General features: G+C 37.4%; 2 protein-coding genes across 13 annotated transcripts in view; one reads left to right on the top strand and one right to left on the bottom strand.

The window, feature by feature from the left end:
* The window catches only part of LOC132425909 (alpha-fetoprotein-like), a 68750-nt gene that overhangs the window by 39077 nt on the left and 4663 nt on the right, over window positions 1-25010 (top strand). For 2 of the 9 annotated variants that reach the window (XM_060012381.1, XM_060012375.1), the window contains one exon: window positions 4615-4935. The exons of 1 other annotated variant lie outside the window; for it this stretch is intronic. In XM_060012381.1, the coding sequence (XP_059868364.1) occupies window positions 4615-4695 (81 nt within the window). In that variant the 3' untranslated portion in view covers window positions 4696-4935. 6 more of the 9 variants (XR_009519538.1, XM_060012380.1, XM_060012374.1 and 3 more) reach the window with 6 other exon arrangements.
* The window catches only part of RASSF6 (Ras association domain family member 6), a 64183-nt gene continuing 41769 nt past the window's right edge, over window positions 2597-25010 (bottom strand). For 2 of the 4 annotated variants that reach the window (XM_060012388.1, XM_060012385.1), the window contains exons 5-12: window positions 22932-23029; window positions 21195-21379; window positions 17920-18021; window positions 17535-17586; window positions 6909-7027; window positions 6716-6813; window positions 6570-6618; window positions 2597-4233 (exon numbers count right to left, since the gene is read on the bottom strand). In XM_060012388.1, coding sequence (XP_059868371.1) covers window positions 4099-4233; window positions 6570-6618; window positions 6716-6813; window positions 6909-7027; window positions 17535-17586; window positions 17920-18021; window positions 21195-21379; window positions 22932-23029 — 838 coding nt within the window. In that variant the 3' untranslated portion in view covers window positions 2597-4098. Of the gene's footprint in view, window positions 4234-5101; window positions 6619-6715; window positions 6814-6908; window positions 7028-17534; window positions 17587-17919; window positions 18022-21194; window positions 21380-22931; window positions 23030-25010 lie in introns of those variants that run through there. The other 2 variants (XM_060012387.1, XM_060012389.1) reach the window with 2 other exon arrangements.

The raw sequence follows: 25010 nt of genomic DNA, 5'->3' as shown, positions 1-25010 counted from the left end.
TACCCTAGAGCTGTTTTAAAATGCAGCGAGAAGCTGACGTTGATTGTTCATTCTTACCCTGCAAAAGAGTGCCATATTTTTGTGAGGAGGAAGCAAATTTTTATTTATTCTAAATCTGGGGTCCTGAAAGTGGATGAGGCATTGCAGTTAATTAGGTCCTTAAGCTAAGGGACTAGGCCTGTGAGAAATTCTGAGACCTTGAGAGGCAGGCTTATTAGAACCCATCTCAGGCATGCAAAAGGGAAGTCTTAAAGATTTTCTGTCTGGGGATCAGAGCTGCTTAGCTGTTTTCTCTTTCTCACAGATGTGCTTATTTGCTTTTTTTTAGGGGTCCAAACTGATCAAAAAGTGCCAGTCTCTTTTGGGAGGCTAAATGATTCCAGCATATGTCAATGTACAATCTTTGCTGAGAACTGCTTTTTGTTTTTCATGAATAATGAAATGCATGTCTAATATTCAAAAGAAGAATCAACATCATTTTTCAGCTACTAGCAATGTTACTCAGGAACATTAACTAGTCTACACTACATCTCTCCTTTCCTACTCAGCAGAGAAATCTACTTATTGTAACTCTCCTACAACCCACTTCCATCCCTTCTCTCTCCCCATAAGCTTTCTATTTCTCAGAAGCAGCAACAGAAATATGAAACCAAGGGGCCTTTCAAAACCTCAGGTGGATGTAATGAGCTTCCACATTGAACTGGGACCTGGCTGCTGGGTTTCTGGAGTGAAAAAGACCCCAAGTGCCATTTGCGGTTTCTATCTGTACCACTACTGAAAATGATTATTGATGAACTGAATGAAATGTGTTTTACAATAAAGGTACTTACATGACTGTATTCCCTTTCATCTTTACCCGAGATATGTGATGTTGACATTGTCACCAAGGGGTCCTAACATATTTATATTCACTTGAGCTTTCAGTGATGATTTGTAATAGTAGTCTTTTCCCTGGAAATCCCGGCATAAAAGACATAAAGAACTTATCATTTCGACTTAGTTTTGCGTGTGTAATGAAGTAAAAATAAGCAGTGATATTTTAGTGCTTACTAAATAAGTGATTTTGGTTAGAGAAAATGTTTAATTCTCATTATAGTGCTCTTGATTTCAGTTTTTCCTTACCCCAGTAATTTCAGCATGTTCATATATACTAGCAAATTAAATTCAATAAACATTTAAGTATCTATTGTATGCAATACACTGTGCTAGGTGTTGCAGGGAATAATATGAATATGATATGGCCAGATCACTAATGAATTTAAACAAGATATAAACACATAAGGAATTATAATAATGGGCAGATTTCATGTTTCCAGTGTCACAAGAGCAGAGCTAACTAATGTGGAACCCAGGAGTTTGAGATCACACAGAGCCACAGAGACCAGGAAAGTTCATGGAAGGAGTGACCCTGGCCAACGACTAGAAAACAGGCATGTTTTAACAGATAGATGTGGAGAGTGTGAGCGCGAATGGTGAGTGATTCAGATGGGTGGGTTTTGAGTCAAGAATAAAGTAGTTGTGGGCAGTAAGACTTAGTGAAAGCCTAGGCTACAGTGTTGGGTGAGGACATATTATAGTTTAGCTATAACAATAGCTAATATTTATCACACACTTCTTATGTGCAACGTGTCAGCCTTTAAATATATTATTCCTATAACTCCTACAACCGTATAATGAAGTAGGTACTATTATTTCTGTATCACAAATGAAGACAGAGAGATGCCACTTGAGGGTGTGTAATTAGGGTGAGGCCATATATTCCAGTGGTTAAGAGTGTGGGTCCTGGAGCCATAAGTTCAAATCCTACCTCAGTCTTCTACTAAAGAGCTTAGCAAATCTCCCAACCTCTCCATGGCTTACTTTCTTCATCTTTAAAATCAGGTTGAAAGATTAATTTCCTCACAGGAGTGTAATGGATGTTAAATGAGTTGATCTATGTAAGGCAAATGCTAAGTGTGGTTAGTTTCAACAATATAAAATTGCTGCTTTTGTAGGCCAAATATGGACAATTTCAAATGTCTCAGTCTAATAGTTCAGCTGTTACTTAGAAGAAAATTGGATGCTGTTGAGGGTTTTGCCCTCTTGAATTGCATCCTATTCCTTTCCTTTCACATGTAGATATCTCAATATAATAAATACATCTGCCATCTTTTCCACCTCATCCACTGCCTTGCAAATGGATTTCTTCAGTTCTTGAAGCCAAGCTGAACAACCCTAAACAAAATTCCATAGTAACACTGCCTAACTATATATTTCATACTGCCAAGAGATGATAAAATACACCACGATATTAGGGAAAACTATATAGAAAAGTTTCGATATGTTTTTAGCTACTAGATCAGATTTGTGAAAAAGGAGGCATATATACAGGGGATTTAAAAAAATATTTTAGACAATTTATTCACTCATTCTTTTATTCATTCATTAATTCATTCAGTTCTTTATTCAACTGATTTTTATTGAGCACATCCAATACACAGGACACCATATTAAGTACAACAAAGTATACAAAGATGAATGTGACAGGTCCTCTACCATTAATAAGTATAACATTATCTAGAACTGAATTTGAACTAATATGTAACTGGTAGTGAAATATTTGGACCACCTAAAACAAGGATGAACGGTTTTGTGACAAAAGTTTATATTCTTGTATTATGTCAAGATGACTCTGAAGTGAACAGATTTTTGTCTCAGAAATTATATGTTATCTATTGTGATGTAACAAATTATCCTAAATCATAGCAGCATACTACAACAAACATTTCGTACCTCACACATTTTCTGAGGATCAGGAATCCAGGAGTGGTTTAGCTGGGATTTTTGGCTCAGGTCTCTCATGAGGTTGTAGTCAAGCTGTTTGCCAGGGCTGCAGTCGTTGAAGGCTTAACTGGGGCTGGCCGATGGCGCACTCCCACGGCTGTGGGCTGTGGACAGGGTGCCTCAGTTCCTTGTTGGCTTTTGGGCTTTTGGAAGAAGGTCTCAGTTCCTGTTATATAGGCCTTTCCCTAGGACTACTCTGGATGTGGCAGTTGGCTCCCCCCAGAGCCAGCAATCCAAGAGAACAAGCAAGGAGGACACCACAGTGCCTTTTATGACCTAGTCTCCAAAGCCACACCCTGGCACTTCTGCTTTCCTCTGTTCCTTAGAAGTGAGTTACTAAGTCCAGCCCATTGGCAAGGTGAGGAAGATCAGGCTCCATATCTTGAGAGGAGGAGTATCAAAGACTTCATACATATATTTTAAAACTACCACGGTAGTGATGTTAACATCTCACTTGCATAATTTATTTGAATTTTTTTGCATCTAGTAGAACTCTGTGCTTGCATGTACTTGCTACTCTTTTGTTGGCAACTTTTTAATCATAAATTTTCTATTTCCTAAATAGAAAAAGCAATATATGTTCATTACAGATTATTTAACAAGTGTAGAAAAATATGAAAAACATGAATCACCCATACATAATTCTACAAACCAGACATAACCACATTTAACATGTTTTTGGTTTGTAGTGTTTATGTACAAATAATATACATACATATATAAACATATATCTATATATCTTATGGATAATAAACTTTTGGATATTGTATCTATATTCTTGTCCAGATACATAAGGAGAATTTACTCTTATAATTAAAATTTATTAGAAAACAATTTAAGAGCTGCATAACATTCTGTAGGTAAATGTTTCTTTCCTTCCTTAATCGTTTTTCCTATTTTTGAACATTAGGCTATTTACTTCCTTTTATCACAATAAATAATAATCATCTTTACATAGTATCTTTGTATATATGATTATTTTCATATAAGATCCTACAAGTAGAATTATAGGATGAACTTATTACTAAATTGCTTTCAAGGAAAGTTATATTCATTTGTAATTCTACCAGTAGTTTAAGTGCCCATCTCATTGTAATTTGTTGAGTATTTAATATTATCATTTCTTAATCTTCTTTAATAGATGGATTTCACTTTTCTTTGCTTTGCATTTTGTTGACACGCCAGTTATTTTATTGCGTCTCTGCTCCAAATTCACTCTTTGCTGTTGTCTGTGAAAATGTACATGGGAGCCTTTCTATATGCTTCCTTTGCAGCTTACATGATGTCATGCTTTGTCAGTAGGGGGCACTGGAGAAACACTGTAGGAGGAAGTTGGTCTTTCCGGATTCTGGGAAGCTGACTTTCTTCCTTCACTGCTCTACCCAGAGTGGTTTCTTCAGTGCTAGTGGCCTGTAGGGTGCAGCTTTCTTTATCTTGTGTTCCTCCAACCCCTTTTGTAGCTTTTGATTTGGTTTGTGGTGGCACAGTCTGGAGGCCCAGTAGAGGCCTGTGTCCTAGCTCAGATCATTACTCTCCATACCTTCTCAACTTGGTGCATGCTCCCAGAGAGTGCCTTGTGGGGCTGATCATCTGGTAAGCCACTTGCCCCACCTTTGTCCCATGCAGCCTCAAAGATGCCACAGTCCAAGGCATACACAGAGTTGTACTAGGTTCCTGCAGAGATGGGCCCTGCAGCCCCCGCAGTCCTAGCAGCACTGGCAGCAGCGCCCCTGATTTTTTTGTGTGCCTACCCTTCAGCCTCAGCTTACCCTCAGACTTTGTTTCCTGCAGACCTCCAGACACCGACACTCTGTGATCTGGCTTTGTGCCTGCAGAGAAGCCCCAAGTCCCTCTGCTCACCTGTCTACCTGATCCACACTCCAGAGAGTTGTTCCTGATTGGCCTATGACTGTGGCCCTGCTGTGTCCTGGGCAACCAGAGGATGTCTCCCCTATCCACTGGGCTGCAACCACACCTTCTCCAATGAATTCTCAGCTCCTCTCTCCAAGCTTTTCCTTTGTGGGGTATTCTTCCTCAGCCTTAGGGTACCCTTTGGAGTTCTCTTCACATTTTTATAGTTACTCTATCATCACAGCTAAGTTCTTTATATTAAATTTCCCCTGTTTAAATGACTGTGTGGTTTCTGTCTCCTGATTAGACACAGACTAATAATACAACTGATCACTATTAAGATACAACTTTTTTCACATACTTATTAGCCATTTGCATTTCCTCTTCTGCAATTTTACTTTTCAAGCCATATGTCTTATTTATTCTATCCAGGCATGGTATTTTTTAATGCATTTTGTAGACTTTCAATACATTAAAATGAATCTTTTGTCATGTTTATGGCCGATACTTGACACTACTTTAAATAAGTATACTGAATTTTAACCATTACATTCGCTTTACTTTTGTGAGATGAGATTTTCTTAATAACTGATAGATAATAGGATGAAGATGCAAGCCCATGTCTTATTCAATAAAGGAGATTTCCTAGGACTGAAAAGCTCACAGCACACTTTTACTTTCGTCTGGTTTAGGATTTGGTTACACTGAGAAGTAATATCTTTGTCTTAAACATGTTTCATATTTTGATAATTGATCTTCCAACTGGGTTTATTACATTCAACCTTATCCCATAGTGTGTGTAATATAATCAGTTTAATCCAATGCTTATGAGGAATGCAGATAGAAGTAGTAGTGGAATGGAAAAGAGCTGCATAAAACTCCCTTTTAATATAGAGTTCATAAATAAAATCATAGATGATACTTGTGGCATTCTCAGTGCTTTTTCAGATTGGTTAAGTGTACTTGATGGACCCTGAGTGTTGTTTTGTAGAATGAGTTGTCTTGGAGAAAAAGGGCAGAGCTCCAGATTTCCTGCCCAACTTCGACCTACAACAGCTTTGCATTATCTTCTATATTTATTCAGCAACAAATGGTTATCATGGGTCAAGTCTTAGCCTAGCCAACAAAATACACTAAATCTCTGTGATATGTTTGTTTGGAAAAATAAAGAAAACTAGTTCAATTGACAAAAGAAAAGCTTAAGAACACTTTTGAAAGTCATCTGTAGAACAGAAGGGAGGGGGGAAAAAGAAGGGCTCAGGTTGAGAAAATTACAATTTGGATTTCTTAACAGAGTCCATAATCTTTTCCATCCCAAAGGACAGATAGCTCTGATGTTATAGATAGCCCAAAGCCACGTATCCATAGAAAGATTGTCCTAAATTTTATGAAAAGGCTAGAGTTTAAGGAGCTGTGAAACACCATCACCATCAGATTCCTTGGTGGGGTAGTAATGTGCTGATTTTTTATTTTAAGAGCTGGCAGCTTTTACTTCTGAATCATTTCTGAGAGTCAGTTGATGAGAGTTCTCTTGACAGTTGAAGCTAAAATAAGTTTAAGCTGCATGGCATCTGAAGATGCCATTTAAATTCAAGTTCATTGAGCGTTTTACTATAAAAACTATTTGAAATACATAGTATCCGAGCTTATTCCAGTTACTGAAACTAAATTCAAGTTCCTTCAGTCCAACTGTGAACCTTACTTAACCTCTTCAGTTTAAAGAGAGACAAGCTTTTACCACATTCAATTTCCTACAGATTCAAGTTCACATATATTTGTATAAATGCAAGTATAGAATTTATGCACTCAAATAGTTGTAACACCCTTCTAAGTTTGTTGAAGTGTTTTAGCAATAGTGACCTGTATTGCTAAACTGTTGTCTCTGTTTTTATTACCTGTTTACTTCGGAGACATTTCAGTATGATAGCCTTTTCTGTACTGAATCTGAAATAAGGAGAAAAAGAGTATTAACAACTGGACACATTTTGTGCCTTGAACCTATTAAAGAACGAAGCACCCAGTGTGCAAGCTCTTAACTTACTTTGTTATTGTTCTTTGAATCTCTCTTTTCTCTTCTTCATTTAATCTTTGAAGGATGGATTCCAGGAGAGAAAAATGAAAGTTAATATACTGAGCCACCTGAAAGAAAAACAAACAACAAAAGCAGAGCATTTGTGTGAGAGATGCTGAGTGAGGAGAGGGCAAAGACAGATTCAGGGCAATGGCATCCATACATCACTGTTAATTTCTTCTGCATCTTTATCCATGAGGAAAATGCGAGCATTCTTTTCGGATGGTCCCTGTAGGAGTCTATGCAGTAGCGGAATGTCTGTTTTCTTTAGCCGTCTCTGCTCTGCAAATGAAAATAAGAATCAACTACAGTCAGAGAAAAAAAGAAACATAATTTGTCCATTCATTTTGCTTCTTCAGCTCACTTTGAAAGACCTAAAAAGAACATACAACAGGAGGAACTCACTCAAAAAAGTAAATTGAAATTAAAACATTTAAATGAACTAAAAATGGACTTCTTTCTCTTGCTATCCTTCAGGGTTTGACTTTCTATCTCAGAATGCCAACTTTGCCTTTGGTTTGGATGTTCAGACAAATCTTCAGTCCCATTTATGCCTTGTATTATGCAACACTCCTAAAAATTTTTTTTACAATTTTTCATTCATTCAACAAATATTTATTGATCTTTCCTAGTTCCATTAATGTAATTCTATCTTTCTAGTAGTTCAGATCCAAAACTTTGTAATTATCTTCAGTTCTTCATTTCTTTCTCACCCCACATCCAATCCTTGGCTTTTCTTAAAAATATATTCAGAATTGTTATTCACATCAGGGGTATTTTTTATTATTTCATTAAACTATGGACTTCATCCATTCAACCATAATAATGAGATGAGAAAAAAAATAACTTCCTATTTGGTATAGTCCCAGAACTTCAAATTTCCAAAAGTCACAAATACTCCCACCACAAAATACTTCTAGCTTTCTGCTGAAGTAGTTTCACATCTGTGATTTCATTTTAGGACACAGTGCCTTTACATTCATTTTCTTTCCTCCTTCCTTCCTCAAATATTTTTTGAGTTACAACTATGTACCAGGCCTTGTTCTCTGTACTGGGTACACTACGGAAAAAGCAGACAAAAATCACTTCCCTCATGAACCTTACACTTTAGTGGAGAAGAAGATGATAAGGAAGATACATCAATAAGACATGTCACATATAGTGAGAAGTATTAAGGGGAAAAAATAAAGCAAGGGAGGGGGTAGAAAGCACGCATATGTGTAAATACATGTGTGCAGGGGAGAAGTTTGCAATTATTTTAGGGTGGTGGAGGAAGGCCTCACTGAAGATGTAACATTTGAGCAAAGACCTGAAGGAGATGAGAGAGGAACCATGAAGCTATTTAGCGGAAGTGTGTGCCGAAAGAGTAAGTAAATAAATAGAGCACCTCTGAGGTCAGTGCATGCCTAATGCCGTCAAAGAGCAGCAAGGGAACAGGGTGGCTGGCACGGAGATGAGGGGAGGGTTGTTAAATGATGAAGAGAAGAGGTAATGGGACCAGCACAAAGACTGTGACTTTACTGTCAGAAGAGAGACCATTGGAGGATCTAAGAAGAGATGTGACATGGTCTGACTTCCATGGTTAAAGAATAATCTGTCTGCTCTGTTGAAGTAGACTGAAGGGAAAAAGGTGGACCAGTGAGTCCTTTCTACAGTATCATGTGTTTCCTTGGGCTTTTAAAAGTTCCAAGTGTCAGAACTGTTCTCATCCTCTGGACTGGACCTACCCCAGGAAAAAGGGCAAGAGAGGATCTAGAACACAGAAGTCCAGCTTCCCCACAATTAAAGTGACATCCATTCCTATGTCCACAGAGTCAGTGTTCATTGCTTTAATTCCTCTTCTTTTTCTGAAGCAATGGGGAACCCCATAATTTAGCTCCTGTCATTAACCCACCAGAATCCTCTTCTGACCTTTATATCTTGTATTAACTTGGTTTTGCATCCTCGATTTGCTTCATTCTTGATATCACAGGGCAATGTTCCTTGCTTCATGGTCACCTGGGATAATTATTAGAAATATGCATTCCCAGACTGTCCTCAGATCTGGAGGGGCTTGAGAATTTGTGTTTTAAATGAACTCTCCAGGTGATTCTGAAGGGTGCTACAATTCGAGAAACACTGTTATAGATCATGTGCTTAGTAGATAAAAGGTATTAAAAAACACAGCTATCTGTTTTCCACATTACTACCCAAACAGTGCCATATGCTCCATTCTTTTCTCTATTCCTGGTCCCTAAAAAGGTCCTAGTTATGATTATCTTCACTTCTGGATTTCATGTATAAGAAATTTTGACACAATTTAAAAGAAAACATAATTTTCACAGGTAAAATTGAAATAACTACATTTTACAGTAAAAATAAGCATTTCCCCCTGATTTTAAAAATAACATACGTATTGGGGAGGGGAAAGGAGGTTATATAGGTCAAAGAGTACAACTTTTCAGTTATTAGAAGAATAATTTCTGAGGATCTAATGTACACTTGAAAGTTGCTGAGAGTAGATCTTAAGCATTCTTAGCCCAAGAAGAAAAAGAGTTAACTATGTAAGCTGATGGATGTGTTGATTATCTTGATCTTGGTAATCGCTGCACAGTGTACATGTATGTCCAATCATCACATTGTACACTTTAAATATATACAATTATATTTGTCAGTTATTCTGAATTATTCCTCAACAACATACATACTACTGTAATTATGAGGAAAAGAATAAGGCAGAAAGTAAAAATCACCTGGAATCCCAGAACTCTAGGATAAGCAGCTTTTCACTTTTTGTGGCCATCCCTTCACATATCTCTTTATGCACACACACAAAAAATACATAAAGGTGGTCGTATCACACTTGATATTTTTATTGTACACATATATTTTTAAAAATCATAATTTGTTTTTTCCTTTTGTGCTTTTTCTCCTTCCCATTGTCTTTTCTGTATCTCCCCAACCCCCTAACCAAGTAATCAATGTTAATGGCTTGGTATTTATCTTTCCATACCTTTCTCCCTGATCATGTGATCATATAAACCACATATATAAATAGGGATTTATAATTCTTCTTTAAAAATGGGATCATACTGGGCTTCCCTGGTGGCGCAGTGGTTGAGCGTCCGCCTGCCGATGCAGGGGACGCGGGTTCGTGCCCCGGTCCGGGAAGATCCCACGTGCCGCGGAGCGGCTGGGCCGGTGAGCCATGGCCGCCGAGCCTGCACGTCCGGAGCCTGTGCTCCGCAACGGGAGAGGCCACAACAGTGAGGGGCCCGCGTACTGCAAAAAAAAAAAAAAAAAAAAAAAAAAAAAAAAATGGGATCATACTATATACATTTATAGGCATCTTGCATTTGTAATTAAATGTATATTATAGAATTCCTTCCATTCAACTGGTATAGATCTAACTCATTTCATTTAATGGTTGCATCACTTATTAAATCATTCCTCTATGATGGGTAACTTTGCCTTTAGCTTTTTGTCATTATAAATAGCCTTCCACATAAATCTGTAGGCAGTAGTCCTTTTATTTTTGTGAAACACATTCTCACCAGTGGAATTGCTGGGCTAAAGGATATGTATACTGTGGATTTTAACAAATGTTGCTAGAATGAATTTTAAGAAAGTAGACAGACAGATCTTCACCAGAATTGCAAGAACATATGCTTTTACCCTTATCCACACCAGACATAGGTGATAATAATACATTGAATTTAAGGATTGAATTTACGTTTCCTTAACTTCTGCATTTCCTTTAATATTTGTATTTCCTTGAGTTTAAGACTTTCCTAAAAATATTTACTGGTTACTTTGTTATTCTTTGAATTGCTTTATCATACTTTATTTTTATTGGATTGTCTTTTCACTATCATTTTGCAACAACTTTTTAAAAAATTATTATTATTATTTTTTGTACCGTACGCTGGCCTCTCACTGTTGTGGCCTCTCCCGTTGCGGAGCTCAGGCTCTGGACGCGCAGGCTCAGCGGCCATGGCTCACGGGCCCAGCCGCTCTGCGGCATGTGGAATCTTCCCGGACCGGGGCACGAACCTGTGTCCCCTGCATCGGCAGGCGGACTCTCAACCACTGCGCCACCAGGGAAGTCCTGCAAGAACTTTTTGATATTGTAGGTATTAATCTTTTTCTGATATTCTTCATAATGCTTGTATCTTTTCTTTCTTTTTTTTAAAAAAATATTTATTTTCTTATTAGTCGTCCATTTTATCCACATCAGTGTATATGTGTCAATCCCAATCTCCCAATTCATCACACCCCCCACCCCCTGCTGCTTTCCCCCCTTGGTGTCCATACATTTATTCTCTACATCTGTGTCTCAATTTCTGCCCTGCAAACCCGTTCATCTGTACCATTTCCTAGGTTCCACATATATGTGTTAATATATGATATTTGTTTTTCTCTTTCGACTTACTTCACTCTGTATGACAGTCTCTAGATGCATCCACGTCTCTATAAATGACCCAATTTCGTTCCTTTTTATGGCTGAGTAATATTCCATTGTATATATTTACCACATCTTCTTTATCCATTCGTCTGTCGATGGGCATTTAGGTTGCTTCCATGACCTGGCTATTGTAAATAGTGCTGCAATGAACATTGGGGTGCATGTGTCTTTTTTTTTTTTTTTTTTTTTGGTATGCAGGCCTCTCACTGCTGTGGCCTCTCCCATTGTGGATCACAGATCTGGACACGCAGGCTCAGCAGCCATGGCTCACGGGCCCAGCTGCTCTGCGGCATGTGGGATCTTCCCGGACCGGGGCACGAACCCCTGTCCCCTGCATCGGCATGCGGACTCTCAACCACTGTGCCACCAGGGAAGCCCTGCATGTGTCTTTTTGAACTGTGGTTTTCTCTGGGTATATGCCCAGTAGTGGGATTGCTGGGTCATATGGTAATTCTATTCTTAGTTCTTTAAGGAACCTCCATACTGTTCTCCATAGTGGCCATATCAATTTACATTCCCACCAACAGTGCAAAAATGTTCCCTTTTCTCCATACCCCCTCCAGCATTTGTTGTTTGTAGATTTTCTGAGGATACTCATTCTAACTGGTGTGAGGTGATACCTCATTGTAGTTTTGATTTGCATTTCTCTAATAATTAGTGATGTTGAGCAGCATTTCATGTGCTTCTTGGCCACCTGTATGTCTTCTATGGAGAAATGTCTATTTAGGTCTTCTGCCCATTTTTGGATTGGGTTGTTTGTTTTTTTACTATTGAGTTGCATGAGTTGTTTATATATTTTGCAGATTAATCCTTTGTCCAATGATTCATTGGCAAATATTTTCTCCCATTCTGATTGTTGTCTTTTCATCTTGTTTATGGTTTCCTTTGCTGTGCAAAACCTTTGAAGTTTCATTAGGTCCCACTTTTATTTTTGTTTTTATTTCCATTACTCTAGGAGATGGATCAAAAAATATCTTGGGGGCTTCCCTGGTGGCGCAGTGGTTGAGAGTCCGCCTGCCGATGCAGGGAACATGGGTTCGTGGCCCGGTCCGGGAAGATCCCACATGCCGCGGAGCGGCTGGGCCTGTGAGCCATGGCCGCTGAGCCTGCGTGTCTGGAGCCTGTGCTCCACAACGGGAGAGGCCAGAACAGTGAGAGGCCCACGTTCTGAAAAAAAAAAAAAAAAAGAAATCTCGGTGTGATTTATGTCAAAGAGTGTTCTGCCTGTATTTTCCTCAAAGCGTTTTATAGTGCCTGGTCTTACATTTAGGTCTTTAATGCATTTTGGGTTTATTTTTGTGTATGGTGTTAGGGAGTGCTCTATTTTCATTCTTTTACATGTAGCTGTCCAGTTTTCCCAGCATCACTTATTGAAGAGGCTGTCTTTTCTCCATTGTATATCCTTGCCACCTTTGTCATAGATTAGTTGACCATAGGTGTGTGGGTTTATCTCTCGGATTTCTATCCTGTTCCATTGATCTATATTTCTGTTTTTGTGCCAGTACCATATTGTCTTGATTACTGTAGCTTTGTAGTATAGTCTGAAGTCAGGGAGTCTGATTCCTCCAGCTCCAGTTTTTTCCCTCAAGACTGCTTTGGCTTTTCGGGGTCTTTTGTGTCTCCATACAAATTTTAAGATTCTTTTGTTCTAGGTCTGTAAAAAATGCCATTGGTAGTTTGTTAGAGATTGCAATGAATCTGTAGATTGCCTTGGGTAGTATAGTCATTTTCACAATGTTGATTCTTCCAATCCAAGAGCATGGTATGTCTCTCCACCTGTTGGTGTCATCTTTAATTTCTTTCATCAGTGTATTATAGTTTCCTGCATACAGGTCTTTTGTCTCCCTAAGTAAGTTTATTCATAGGTATTTTATTCTTTTTGTTGCAATGGTAAATGGGAGTGTTTCCTTAATTTCTCTTTCAGATTTTTCATCATTAGTGTATTGGAATGCAAGAGATTTCTGTGCATTAATTTTGTATCCTGCTACTTTACCAAATTCATTGATGAGCTCTAGTAGTTTTCTGGTGGCATCTTTAGGATTATCTATGTATAATATCATGTCATTTGCAAACAGTGACAGTTTTACTTCTTGTTTTCCAATTTGGATTCCTTTTATTTCTTTTTCTCCTCTGATTGCCGTGGCTAGGACTTCCAAAACTATGTTGCATAACAGTGAGAGTGGACATCCTTGTCTTATTCCTGATCCTAGAGGAAATGCTTTCAGTTTTTCACCATTGAGAATGATGTTTGCTGTGGGTTTGTCATATATGGCCTTTATTATGCTGAAGTAGATTCCCTCTATGCCCACTTTCTGGAGAGATTTTATCATAAATAGGTGTTGAATTTTGTCAAAAGCTTTTCTGCATCTATTGAGATGATCATATGGTTTTTATTCTTCAATTTGTTAATATGGTGTATCACATTGATTGATTTGCGTATATTGAAGAATCCTTGCATCTCTGGGATAAATCCCACTTGATCACGGTGTATGATCCTTTTAATGTGTTGTTAGATACTGTTTGCTAGTATTTTGTTGAGGATTTTTGCGTCTATATTCATCAGTGATATTGGTCTGTAATTTTCTTTTCTTATAGTATCTTTGTCTGGTTTTGGTATCAGGGTGATGGTGGCCTCATAGAATGAGTTTAGGAGTTTTCCTTCTTCTGCAATTGTTTGGAAGAGTTTGAGAAGGATGGGTGTTAGCTCTTCTCTAAATGTTTGATAGAATTCGCCTGTGAAACCATCTGGTCCTAGACTTTTGTTTGTTGGAAGATTTTTAATCACAGTTTCAATTTCATTACTTGTGATTGGTCTGTTCATATTTTCTATTTCTTCCTGGTTCAGTCTTGGAAGGTTATACCTTTCTAAGAATTTGTCTATTTCTTCCAGATTGTCCATTTTATTGGCATAGAGTTGCTTGTAGTAGTCTCTTAGGATGCTTTGTATTTCTGCAGTGTCAGTTGCAACTTCTCCGTTTCCATTTCTAATTTTATTGATTTGAGTCCTCTCTCTCCTTTTCTTGATGAGTCTGGCTAATGGTTTATCAATTTTTTTTATCTTCTCAAAGAACTAGCTTTTAGTTTTATTGATCTTTGCTACTGTTTTCTTTGTTTCTATTTCATTTATTTCTGCTCTGATCTTTATTTCTTTCCTTCTGCTAACTTTGGGTTTTGTTTGTTCTTCTTTCCCTAGTTCCTTTAGGTGTAACGTTAGATTGTTTATTTGAGATTTTTCTTGTTTCTTGAGGTAGGCTTGTATAGCTATAAACTTCCCTCTTAGAACTGCTTTTGCTGCATCCCATAGGTTTTGGATTGTCGTGTTTTCATTGTCATTTGTCTCTAGGTATTTTTTGATTTCCTGTTTGATTTCTTTAGTGATCTCTTGGTTATTTAGTAACATATTGTTTACCCTCCATGTGTTTGTGTTTTTTACATTTTTTCCCCTGTAATTGATTTCTAATTTCATAGTATTGTGGTCAGAAAAGATGCTTGGTATGATTTCAGTTTTCTTAAATTTACAGAGGCTTGATTTGTGACCCAAGATGTGATGTATCCTGGAGAATGTTCCATGCACACTGGAAAAGAAAGTGTAATCTGCTGCTTTTGGGTGGAATGTCCTATAAATATCAATTAAATCTATGTGGTCTATTGTGTCATTTAAAGCTTGTGTTTCCTTATTAATTTTCTGTTTGGATGATCTGCCCATTGGTGTGAGGTGTTAAAGTCCCCCAGTATTACTGTGTTACTGTCGATTTCCTCTTTTAGAGCTGTTATCAGTTGCCTTATGTATTGAGGTGCGCCTATGTTGGGTGCATATATATTTATAATTGTTATATCTTCTTCTTGGATTGATCCCTTGATCATTATGTAGTGTCCTTCCTTGTCTCTTGCAACATTCTTTATTTTAAAGTCTATTTCATCTGATATGAGTATTGCTACTCCAGCTTTCTTTTGATTTCCATTTGCATGGGATATTTTTTTCCATCCCCTCACTTGCAGCCAGTATGTGTCCCTAGGTCTGAAGTGGGTCTCTTGTAGACAGTATATATATGGGTCTTGTTTTTGTATCCATTCAGCAAGCCTGTGTCTTTTGGTTGGAGCATTTAATCCTTTCACATTTAAGGTAATTATCAATATGTATGTTCTTATTACTGTTTTCTTAGTTGTTTTGGGTTTGTTTTTGTAGGTTCTTTTCTTCTCTTGTGTTTCCCACTTAGAGAAGTTCCTTTAGCATTTGTTAGAGCTGGTTTGGTGGTGCTGAGTTCTCTTAGGTTTTGCTTGTCTGTAAAGCTTTTGATTTCTTCATCAAACCTGAATGAGATCCTTGCTGGGTAGAGTAATCTTGGTTGTAGCTTCTTCCCTTTCATCACTTTAAGTATATCATACCACTCCCTTCTGGCTTGTAGAGTTTCTGCCGAGAAATCAGCTGTTAACCTTATGGGAGTTCCCTTGCATGTTATTTGTTGTTTTTCCCTTGCAGCTTTCAGTAATTTTTCTTTGTCTTTTTGCCAATTTGATTACTGTGTCTGAACGTGTTTCTCCTTGGGTTTGTCCTGTATGGGACTCTCTGCATTTCCTGGACTTGGGTGGCTATTTCCTTTCCCATGTTAGTGAAGTTTTTGACTATAATCTCTTCAAATATTTTCTCGGGTCCTGTCTCTCTTTCTTCTCCTTCTGGGACCCCTATAATGTGAATGTTGTTGGGTTTAATGTTGTCCCAGGGGTCTCTTAGGCCTTCTTCATTTCTTTTCATTCTTTTTTCTTTATTCTGTTCAACAGCAGTGAATTCCACCATTGTGTCTTCCAGATCACTTATCTGTTTTTCTGCCTCAGTTATTCTGCTATTGATTCCTTCTAGTGTAGTTTTCATTTCAGTTATTGTATTGTTCATCTCTGTTTGTTTGTTCTTTAATTCTTCTAGATCTTCGTTAAACATTTCTTGCACCTTCTCAATCTTTGCCTCCATTCTTTTTCTGAGGTCCTGGATTATCTTCACTACCATTATTCTGAATTCTTTTTCTGGAAGGTTGCCTATCTCCACTTCATTTAGTTGTTTTTCTGGGGTTTTATCTTGTTCCTTCATCTGGTATGTAACCCTCTGCCTTTTCATCTTGTCTATCTTTCTGTGAATGTAGTTTTTGTTCCACAGGCTGCAGGATTGTAGTTCTTCTTGCTTCTGCTCTCTGCCCTCACTCTGGGTCTTTAACTATTTGCTGGGCTTTTTTCAGAGGCAGCAGTGTAGAAAGACACCACAGGGTCTGCTTCTAGGCCTTCTGCTTCTGCTTCAAGCCCTCTTCAGTGGTGCCTATCTCTGTGATTTTCTTCCATAGCAGTTGATAGTTGAAGCAATTTTAAAACTTTGTTTATGTGTCTACAGTTGCTTTCATTGTGACCCTTCTTCATAATGTTTGTATCTTCTATCAATACATTTTTATACAGTTCAATGTTTCTACATTTTAGTTCTTTTCTAAAACAACTAGAATGATTACACACACACACACACACACACACACACACACACACTCTTAGAATTTTCAAACATTTAATATATTTCTTATATTTAAGCTTTTGACTTATAAGGACTTTAATTTTGTATGTGTTTGGAAATCCAGCTTTCATTTTCTTGTAATTGTTCCAGATCAAAATGTATTATTTTATTCTATTCAATTTCTGGCTCAAACATTCTGATACTTAAATTATAACCTGAGCTATTTTTATAATTTAACATTTAAAAATTTTCAGTTTTAAGGCTTTCAAAAATTTCATTTTAGTATTGCTTTAGGGTTTCTCTAATCTTTCACTCCCTGCTCCTAGCACCCTACATATAGACTCTTTCCAATGTCCTGCTGCTAAACTTTTACCTCCACCACAAAGTTCTGCACATTTTTCTCTACTGAGGAAGAGAGAACACTCCCACAATGTGTCAGACACTGTGCTAAGAAAGATGAGGAAGAAATGATATGTAATGATGACTCTAGTAAGAGCTAGAATGATAAGGGAAAGTGAAAAAGAAAGAAGTACAGAGGTCAACTTAAATGCCTAACAATTCCTGGGAACCTTCCACCTATTCTCCAGTGCTCTTTGATCACCATTCAGATAATTTAATGACTGGCCAACAAGCAAAGTCTTTTGTATTATAAACTCTTCTAGGATACCTTATTCTTAGGGTGTCTTCCTCTGAAATTGTGAAATACGAATAATGTAAAACACTCCCCCTCTCTTCCTTCTTCCTTCCCTCCCTCCCGTTCTTCCACAGAAGGAGGTAAACTGCTTTTCTGCCTTTCTTATGGGCAGAAAACGATAACACACTGGAGTCATGTTAGAACAACCACCAAGCTTTCTTACCTCCTGTTGCAAAAATAATGTAAAGTGCAAAATCCTGGGCACTATTTTCAATCTGTCAATGGAAAAGAAAGAACAGACGTGAATTCTTTGTTGTCAATGTTTTCTAAGCCAACCAGACCCAAATTATATATGTTTCTTCACTTTCATTTTTCACTTTCAGATATAAAACCTTTTCCGCTCCCTGGGGATAATGTAATTTCGCAGGCACAGTCCATTTATATTATAAATGGACCCATGCAGTTCAAACCCATTTTGTTCAAGGGTCAACCATACATAGGAAAGAATTCTTTGGAACTGAACATTTAATTTCAGAAAAATCCATTTATGTGCCTACAGTTAAATTATATACAAGATATTTATAGCTCAGTTCACTGATAAAGATTACCTTAAATTTTTGGAGAATTTGCTTTATTACTTCTTCAGTTCTCATATTACTGTTTATTCTGACCTTAGTTTCTGATCCAAAGGCTGGAGTGAAAATTGATGTCTAGAAGAGAAAAAAAAAGATTGATATAATTTTAAGGACTTAATGTGACAAACTAACGAGAGTCAATATTTTGAACCTGGCCTTCCTTTGGACAAAAAATCCAAGATCATCAGTTTAAAAATTTGCTTTCTTATTTTTACTTTCTTTGCTTTTGTTGAATACTGTACTATGTATGCCTTTAAGCAGCTTTATATTTTTTCTAGAGTAAGTTAGGTAAAACATCATTTGAGAATGTTCAAAACAGTTTCACTAGATAGTCACACCATTCTTCAGTGTAGTTTAAGATTTCAAAATTCCCTCCTGGTTGGGAATAATTGTTCTAAATTGTTTTAATTTGAACTGTATAAAATCACTCCTTTTTGGTTGGTCAGAAATGGTCCAGTGTTGGCAATTTCATATGGTTCAGCCTATATCTCAACTGAGGATTGAGGTGAAAGTGCTAATTGAATATCTAGAACAATATTTCCTGCAAGTTTCTCTAATCAAGAGTCTGCCTTTTAGATAATACCTGGTAAAAGATTTCTATGGTCAGATAAGTCTGACACATCTCTCTTGGGGATTAGTAATGCACCATAAAAAAATCATCAGAAACATATAACCATAAAATTTTTTCTCATTGTTTGATCATTATTCCTATTTTAAAATAAATAGAATCCTGAGAGAGATGAAAAAAATTAAATGGAAAATTCCAGAAATAAACAATTCATACGTTTTAAATTGTGTGCCATTCTGAGTAGCATGATAAAATCTTGCACCATCCTACTCCATCTGGCCCAAGATCCCCAACCACTGACAATGTTTGCTCCTGACAGCCAACTATCGACGTCATCATGGCTTGATGGTCCAGGATCATCTGAAGCACATGATCCCCCTTCTGACATACTGTCAGAAGGTCAAGAGTAGCCTAATGCTGCATCACCATGCCTCCTTATTCACCTCACTTCATCTCATCACACCACAGGTATTTTATCATCTCACACCCTTACAAAGGTGAATACAGTGCAATAAGATATTTTGAGAGAGATGGAGGGAGAGAGAGACCACATTCACATAACATTTTTTACAGTATATTTTTATAAATATTCTACCTTATTATTAGATATTGTTGTTAACATCTTATTTTGCCTAATTTATACATTAAACTTTATCATAGGTATGTATGTATAGGAAAAAACATAGTATATATAGAATTCAGTACTATCCTTAGTTTCAGGTATCCACTGGGAGTCTTGGAACGCATTCCCTTGGGACTACTGCATCACAGTCTAAGCCTCTAGTACTGGAGGCATTATCAAGAGGTTTCATGATATAAAAACATATCTTATGACTATATCAACTTAAATTCCTAGATGCCCATCATTGCATACACATTGATAGAGTGCTTTGGGTTTCAGGGTTTTGTTTTCTGCTAGTTGTTATACTGCAGTGAATGATACTTGTGTGAAATATCTTTAGTTCCACTTGATCTCTTTCAATCAATATCAATAAAGCTAACTGTAAACGGAGTTCTTCCTTTGTGCAGATACTTATGCTAAGTACTGAACTCACCTCATTCCACTTAATCCCATCAACAGCCTTGTAAAGAAGGAAGGATGAAGGAATGAAGGCTAAGAGGTTGAGTACTTTTTTATTTGCTCAGCAAGAATTTGCAATCAGGTCATCAGGCTGCAATGCCCAAGCATTCAGCTATGATGCTGTGCTGCCAACTTTAGTGCCCATTTCATTCTTAGCTCCGCATATCCCATCTGGAAGCTGCTCATTTGGAATAATGTGGCTCTCACAGCCTACTTTAACAGAAATCACCTCACAAGTGCTGATGACATACAGCATAATTCTGAGGAGAAGAAGAAACCAGGTAGTTGCATATCTGTGGGGGACTGTCAATGTTACTTTTTGGCCAGGAGGAAGTTCTTGAGCCAGAAAAATGTCTAATTTGAACAGAGAATTCACAAGGGAGATTTCTCCATACCAGTCTCCAAAGGAACATATGGATACTCTCCCAAGGGATGAAAAAGAAGGATAAAAGGTAGAAAGCCCTAAAGAAAAAAGCTTATGATGAATGAGTCAATATTTTGTATGAAAGGGCTTAGAGTGGTGCCTTGCACAGAGTGAGTGCTTTTTAAGTATTTATTGAATGAATGGATGAATGATCCCTAGTATATGACATGAAAAATTTGAGTTCTACAAAAACATGATGTATTTCCTACCTTCGACCAAGTTAAATGTCTTATAAATACTATAGAAAGGCACATATATATTTAACACATATTAAGTGAAAAAAATCAAAATGCAAATAGTATAAACTACAATTGTACTTGTGGGTGATATGGGTTTATGTATATGAGTTTATGTATAAGACTTGGAAAATTTAATTGATCAGAATAAACAAGCCTATAGCTGATTTTTTCCTTTTATTTAAATATTAATGTTTGAATGTACTTTGAACCAATCTCTTTTGTAGCACTTACATATTTTAATACCATTTGTGGATGTATTGGTTTCTTTGCCCAAGCCCTGAGCTCCATGCTGGCAAAGGCATCAATTGAGTCATCTTTATATTTCCAGTGTGTATCACAGGGCCTGCCACTTAGGGTTCACTGATCATGTTGGTTAAGAACTTGGGTTCTGGCATCAGACAGAAGCTGGGTTCGGGCTCAGAGCTGCTACTTAAAAGCAGTGTGACCGGTGATGGATTGTGTAACCTCTGTGAACCTCAGTTAACTCATACGTAAAGTAGGGAACATAATGGTATCTGCTTCATAGGATTGTTTTAGTGATTAATGAGATAATCCATCAAAACAGTTTAATGCTTAACACATAGAGAGTACCCAATAATAATAGTAGTAGTATATCTAAAGGCATTATTATTATTTTTAATTATAAATTGAATTGAGGGCTTCCCTGGTGGCACAGTGGTTGAGGGTCCGCCTGCCGATGCAGGGGACACGGGTTTGTGCCCCGGTCCGGGAAGATCCCACATGCCGCGGAGTGACTGGGCCCGTGAGCCATGGCCGCTGAGCCTGTGCGTCCGGAGCCTGTGCTCCGCAATGGGAGAGGCCACAACAGTGAGAGGCCCGCGTACCACACACACACACACAAAAATTGAATTGAGTGATATTGTTAGCACAATAGACAACATTCTTTTAAATGACATTAATGAAACTGGAACTCACTTCATGGTTATAAAAGTGTCCGTTAATAGAGGCCCTATGCTTCTGTCTGTCCTTTCTGTCAATCGTCGGAGGCTTCATCCTTTTTCTCACCAGGGCTGCTTCACTCATGGTTCTATAGAGCAATGGGGATTCAGGTTCTTCATCTGCATGAAGCTTCAGAGTGCTACTGTGATAAGATAAATAATCTGGGGAGAATAAAGGTTATAAGCCCATATAATTTAGCTGCTCACCTCTTTGCATCGTGGGTGGATTTGATTACATACTTAGTAATTATATAGCTATGCAATGGACTATAATGCTTTTAAACAGAAAATAGCAATGATATTCTTTAAGAATAGGGCCATCTGGTGACACTTGTTTTCCATTTTACCTTGGAATTTTAATTATATTGTAATTAGAGTATAAGCATGTGATACTTCATCTTTCTCTAGCACTGGTGCTTAAATAAAAATAGATTTTTATTGTATCTTTGGTGCCAAGAGATTGGGATTCCCTTGTGTTTAGATGAGTGTTGTCAAAGGGCTAATTATAAGGACCCTTATATAAAAGATGCCAAAAGGCCATAAGACAAAAATAAGGGAATCCGGGAAGGAGCATCATGTTTGTTACAGAATCTGAGTTGTTATAGAGACAGCAGAGAGGACTGAACTGAGAATGCTTTGAAAAAAATTAAGCTAAACATTGGAAGTTGTTGGTAGATTCATGAAGATAATGCCAGCACCATACCCTTGTTCAGTCTGAAGTCAGTTTGGTAATATCACCATCCCGGGAATGTGAACCCCACCCCAGCCTCAGTCATCATCTTCTCCTTGGGTCTCTACATATTACATGCAAATGAAATCCATGTAAAATGTAAGATATCATGCCCGAGTCTCAGTAAATGACAGATACTAATATTATTACTAACACATCATCATTATTATGATTACTGTTGTCACATGTCATAGGGGCTGGCATTTTCCATTCGTTTGTCAAATTTGATATGAACTCACTTGATGTTCAAGTAGATTTCTCTTTTTTAAATAAATGCTTGAAACAACCCTATCAGATATAGTGAATGCAGTATATCTGCCTCTGAGAAGCAATGTTATATAAATATCTATTAACCGAAATGTTCAGCTTCTCAAAAGATGTAAAATTCAATCTGAAGGGCTTGGTCTAGCATAGAAATCTTCTGAGTATAATAAATGATCCTAATCCTTGGGGAAAATATAAAACAATTTTATGTACACAAACTTTATTCAAACCATCAGTTCTCCCTAATCTAGTAAATCTAAGGGACCTCATGTAATTAAAAAAATAATGTTTTTATATAGCAAAGTAAGGTTCTTAAACATCATATGAGCACTGTAGTGACTTAAGTTAGTATGCTCCTAAGATATATTTTTTTAATACAAAATAAAGGTTTAATAAGTAACGGTAGGGCTTCCCTGGTGGCGCAGTGGTTGGGAGTCCGCCTGCCGATGCAGGGGACACGGGTTCGTGCCCTGGTCCGGGAAGATCCCACATGCTGCGGAGCGGCTGGGCCCGTGAGCCATGGCCGCTGAGCCTGCGCGTCCAGAGCCTATGCTGCACAATGGGAGAGGCCACAATGGTGAGAGGCCCGCGTACCGCAAAAAAAAAAAAAAAAAAAAAAAGTAACGGTATATAAAATGTTGAATTTCAGAAAAACATTTAGGATTCATGCTTTGTATTAGTTTAAAAAAGTCTCCTCATTAATAAGATTTTGATACTGACCTTCCTGGGTATCTGTTGCTCCAGACACTGGAATCTGAGTCCTGTCCAAATCACTAATACGGTAAAGATCATCAAATTCTCCCCAGCGTGTCATTCCCCTGAAAAGTAATAAATCTTGTAAGTGATATTATTCTATTCATAAAAAGGCGTAGGATGGTTTTCAGATTTACAGTATTAATATAATGCTGTGGGCCTCTGTAGATAGACACATCATCCTAAGTTATAACAATTTTTTATATTATTAAAATTATATTTATACCAGAGTAGTCAGCTTGCATTTTAAATAATTCTTGTACTGATTTTGAGCATGTTTTGACACGATAATTCAGTTACACACTGAACCACAAGATTATATAGATTCTGTAAAACATATGTGCCAATGGAATTAGTAGAAACCAATATAATCCATTTTTTTTAACATCTTTATTGGGGTATAATTGCTTTACAATGGTGTGTTAGTTTCTACTTTATAACAAAGTGAATCAGCTATACATATACAATATCTCCTCCCTCTTGCAACTCCCTCTCACTCTCCCTATCCCACCCCTCTAGGTGGTCACAAAGCACTGAGCTGACCTCCCTGTGCTATGCAGCTGCTCCCCACTAGCTATTTATTTTACATTTGGTAATGTATATATGTCCATGCCACTCTCACTTCGTCCCAGCTTACCCTTCCCCCTCCCCTTGTCCTCAAGTCCATTCTCTACATCTGTGTCTTTATTCCTGTCCTGCCCCTAGGTTCTTCAGAACCCCTCCCCACCCTTTTTTAAGATTCCATATATATGTGTTAGCATACAGTATTTGTTTTTCTCTTTCTGACTTACCTCACTCTATATGACAAACTCTAGGTCCATCCACCTCTCTACAAATAACTCAATTTCGTTTCTTTTTATGGCTGAGTAATATTCCATTGTATATATGTGTCACATCTTTATCCATTCATCTGTCGATGGACACATATGTTCACCTTATTTTTGATAAGAGAGGCAAGAATATACAATGGAGAAAAGACAGCCTTTGCAATAAGTGGTGCTGGGAAAACTGGACAGCTACATGTAAAAGAAAGAAATTAGCACACTCCCTAACACCATACAGAATCCATTCTTATACAGATATCTCACAATGCTTTTAGGAGAGTTTAGATACAAAGTGTTTATTCTGCCAACTTGCATTAAGTTCCTGTTGTATTCAAAGCATTTTTAGGTAAAGTGACTCCAATATAATGATATAAAGCCTATCTTTAAGACCCTTGAGCACTATAAAGAATGTGATTTATAAAGGAGGAAAATGTATAAGAAACTTCTTTTCCGACAATCATGATTTATATAGGGTACTAACAATTTTCAATGCATTCTAATGCCCAGAATACATAAAACTGGGCAACTGCTTATTTTTACCAGTTGGGCCAACACTTATTGTTATTTTCTTTCTGGCTTTAGATAAGCTACTTATCTTCTCTGTGCATTAGTGTTCTCACCTATGAAATGGGGATGATTATAGTATGAGGTAGGATAAGGTTATTGAGAAGATTAAATGAGTTAATTTGTGTAAAATCCTTGAAAAAGTGCCCAACACATAGTAAGCACTCAATATGTGTTAAAAACTATCGTGATCATCCTCATCTTCATTGTTATCCTCATCATAATCCCCATCCATTTCATGATGGGTCAGGAGCCATTAGGGATCCAAGGTATTCCTAGATGTCTCTAGGTTAATAGACACTCTCGTAGCTGGGACCAGTCTTAGTCCTACTAAGAGTCTCTTTCATAATGTCTGTTTTCCTTGTGAACAAAAAATATTCACCCATAGGGAATCTGTGGCATTAATTCTTCCCAAATGTCACTGGTGGCAATAGCAACAAAAAATGCTTATTCATACTAGTGGTGGCAAATATGAATAAACATGGTCCTTTTCTTCCTTGATCTCTGAATTCCTTTGATGTCTTTTTACAACTTCGATATCATTTGAGCCTCATAATAAAAGCCTTATGACACAGATAAGATAATCCTAATATATTTGTTTATTAATTTTCTAGTAAGCTGTACTATACAGAATATAGCCAGTCAAAATAAATGTCTT

Source organism: Delphinus delphis, chromosome 5, assembly GCF_949987515.2.
Source record: "Delphinus delphis chromosome 5, mDelDel1.2, whole genome shotgun sequence".
In the NCBI taxonomy this organism is placed as follows: domain Eukaryota; kingdom Metazoa; phylum Chordata; class Mammalia; order Artiodactyla; family Delphinidae; genus Delphinus; species Delphinus delphis.
This window is presented reverse-complemented; position numbering and strand designations above follow the sequence as displayed.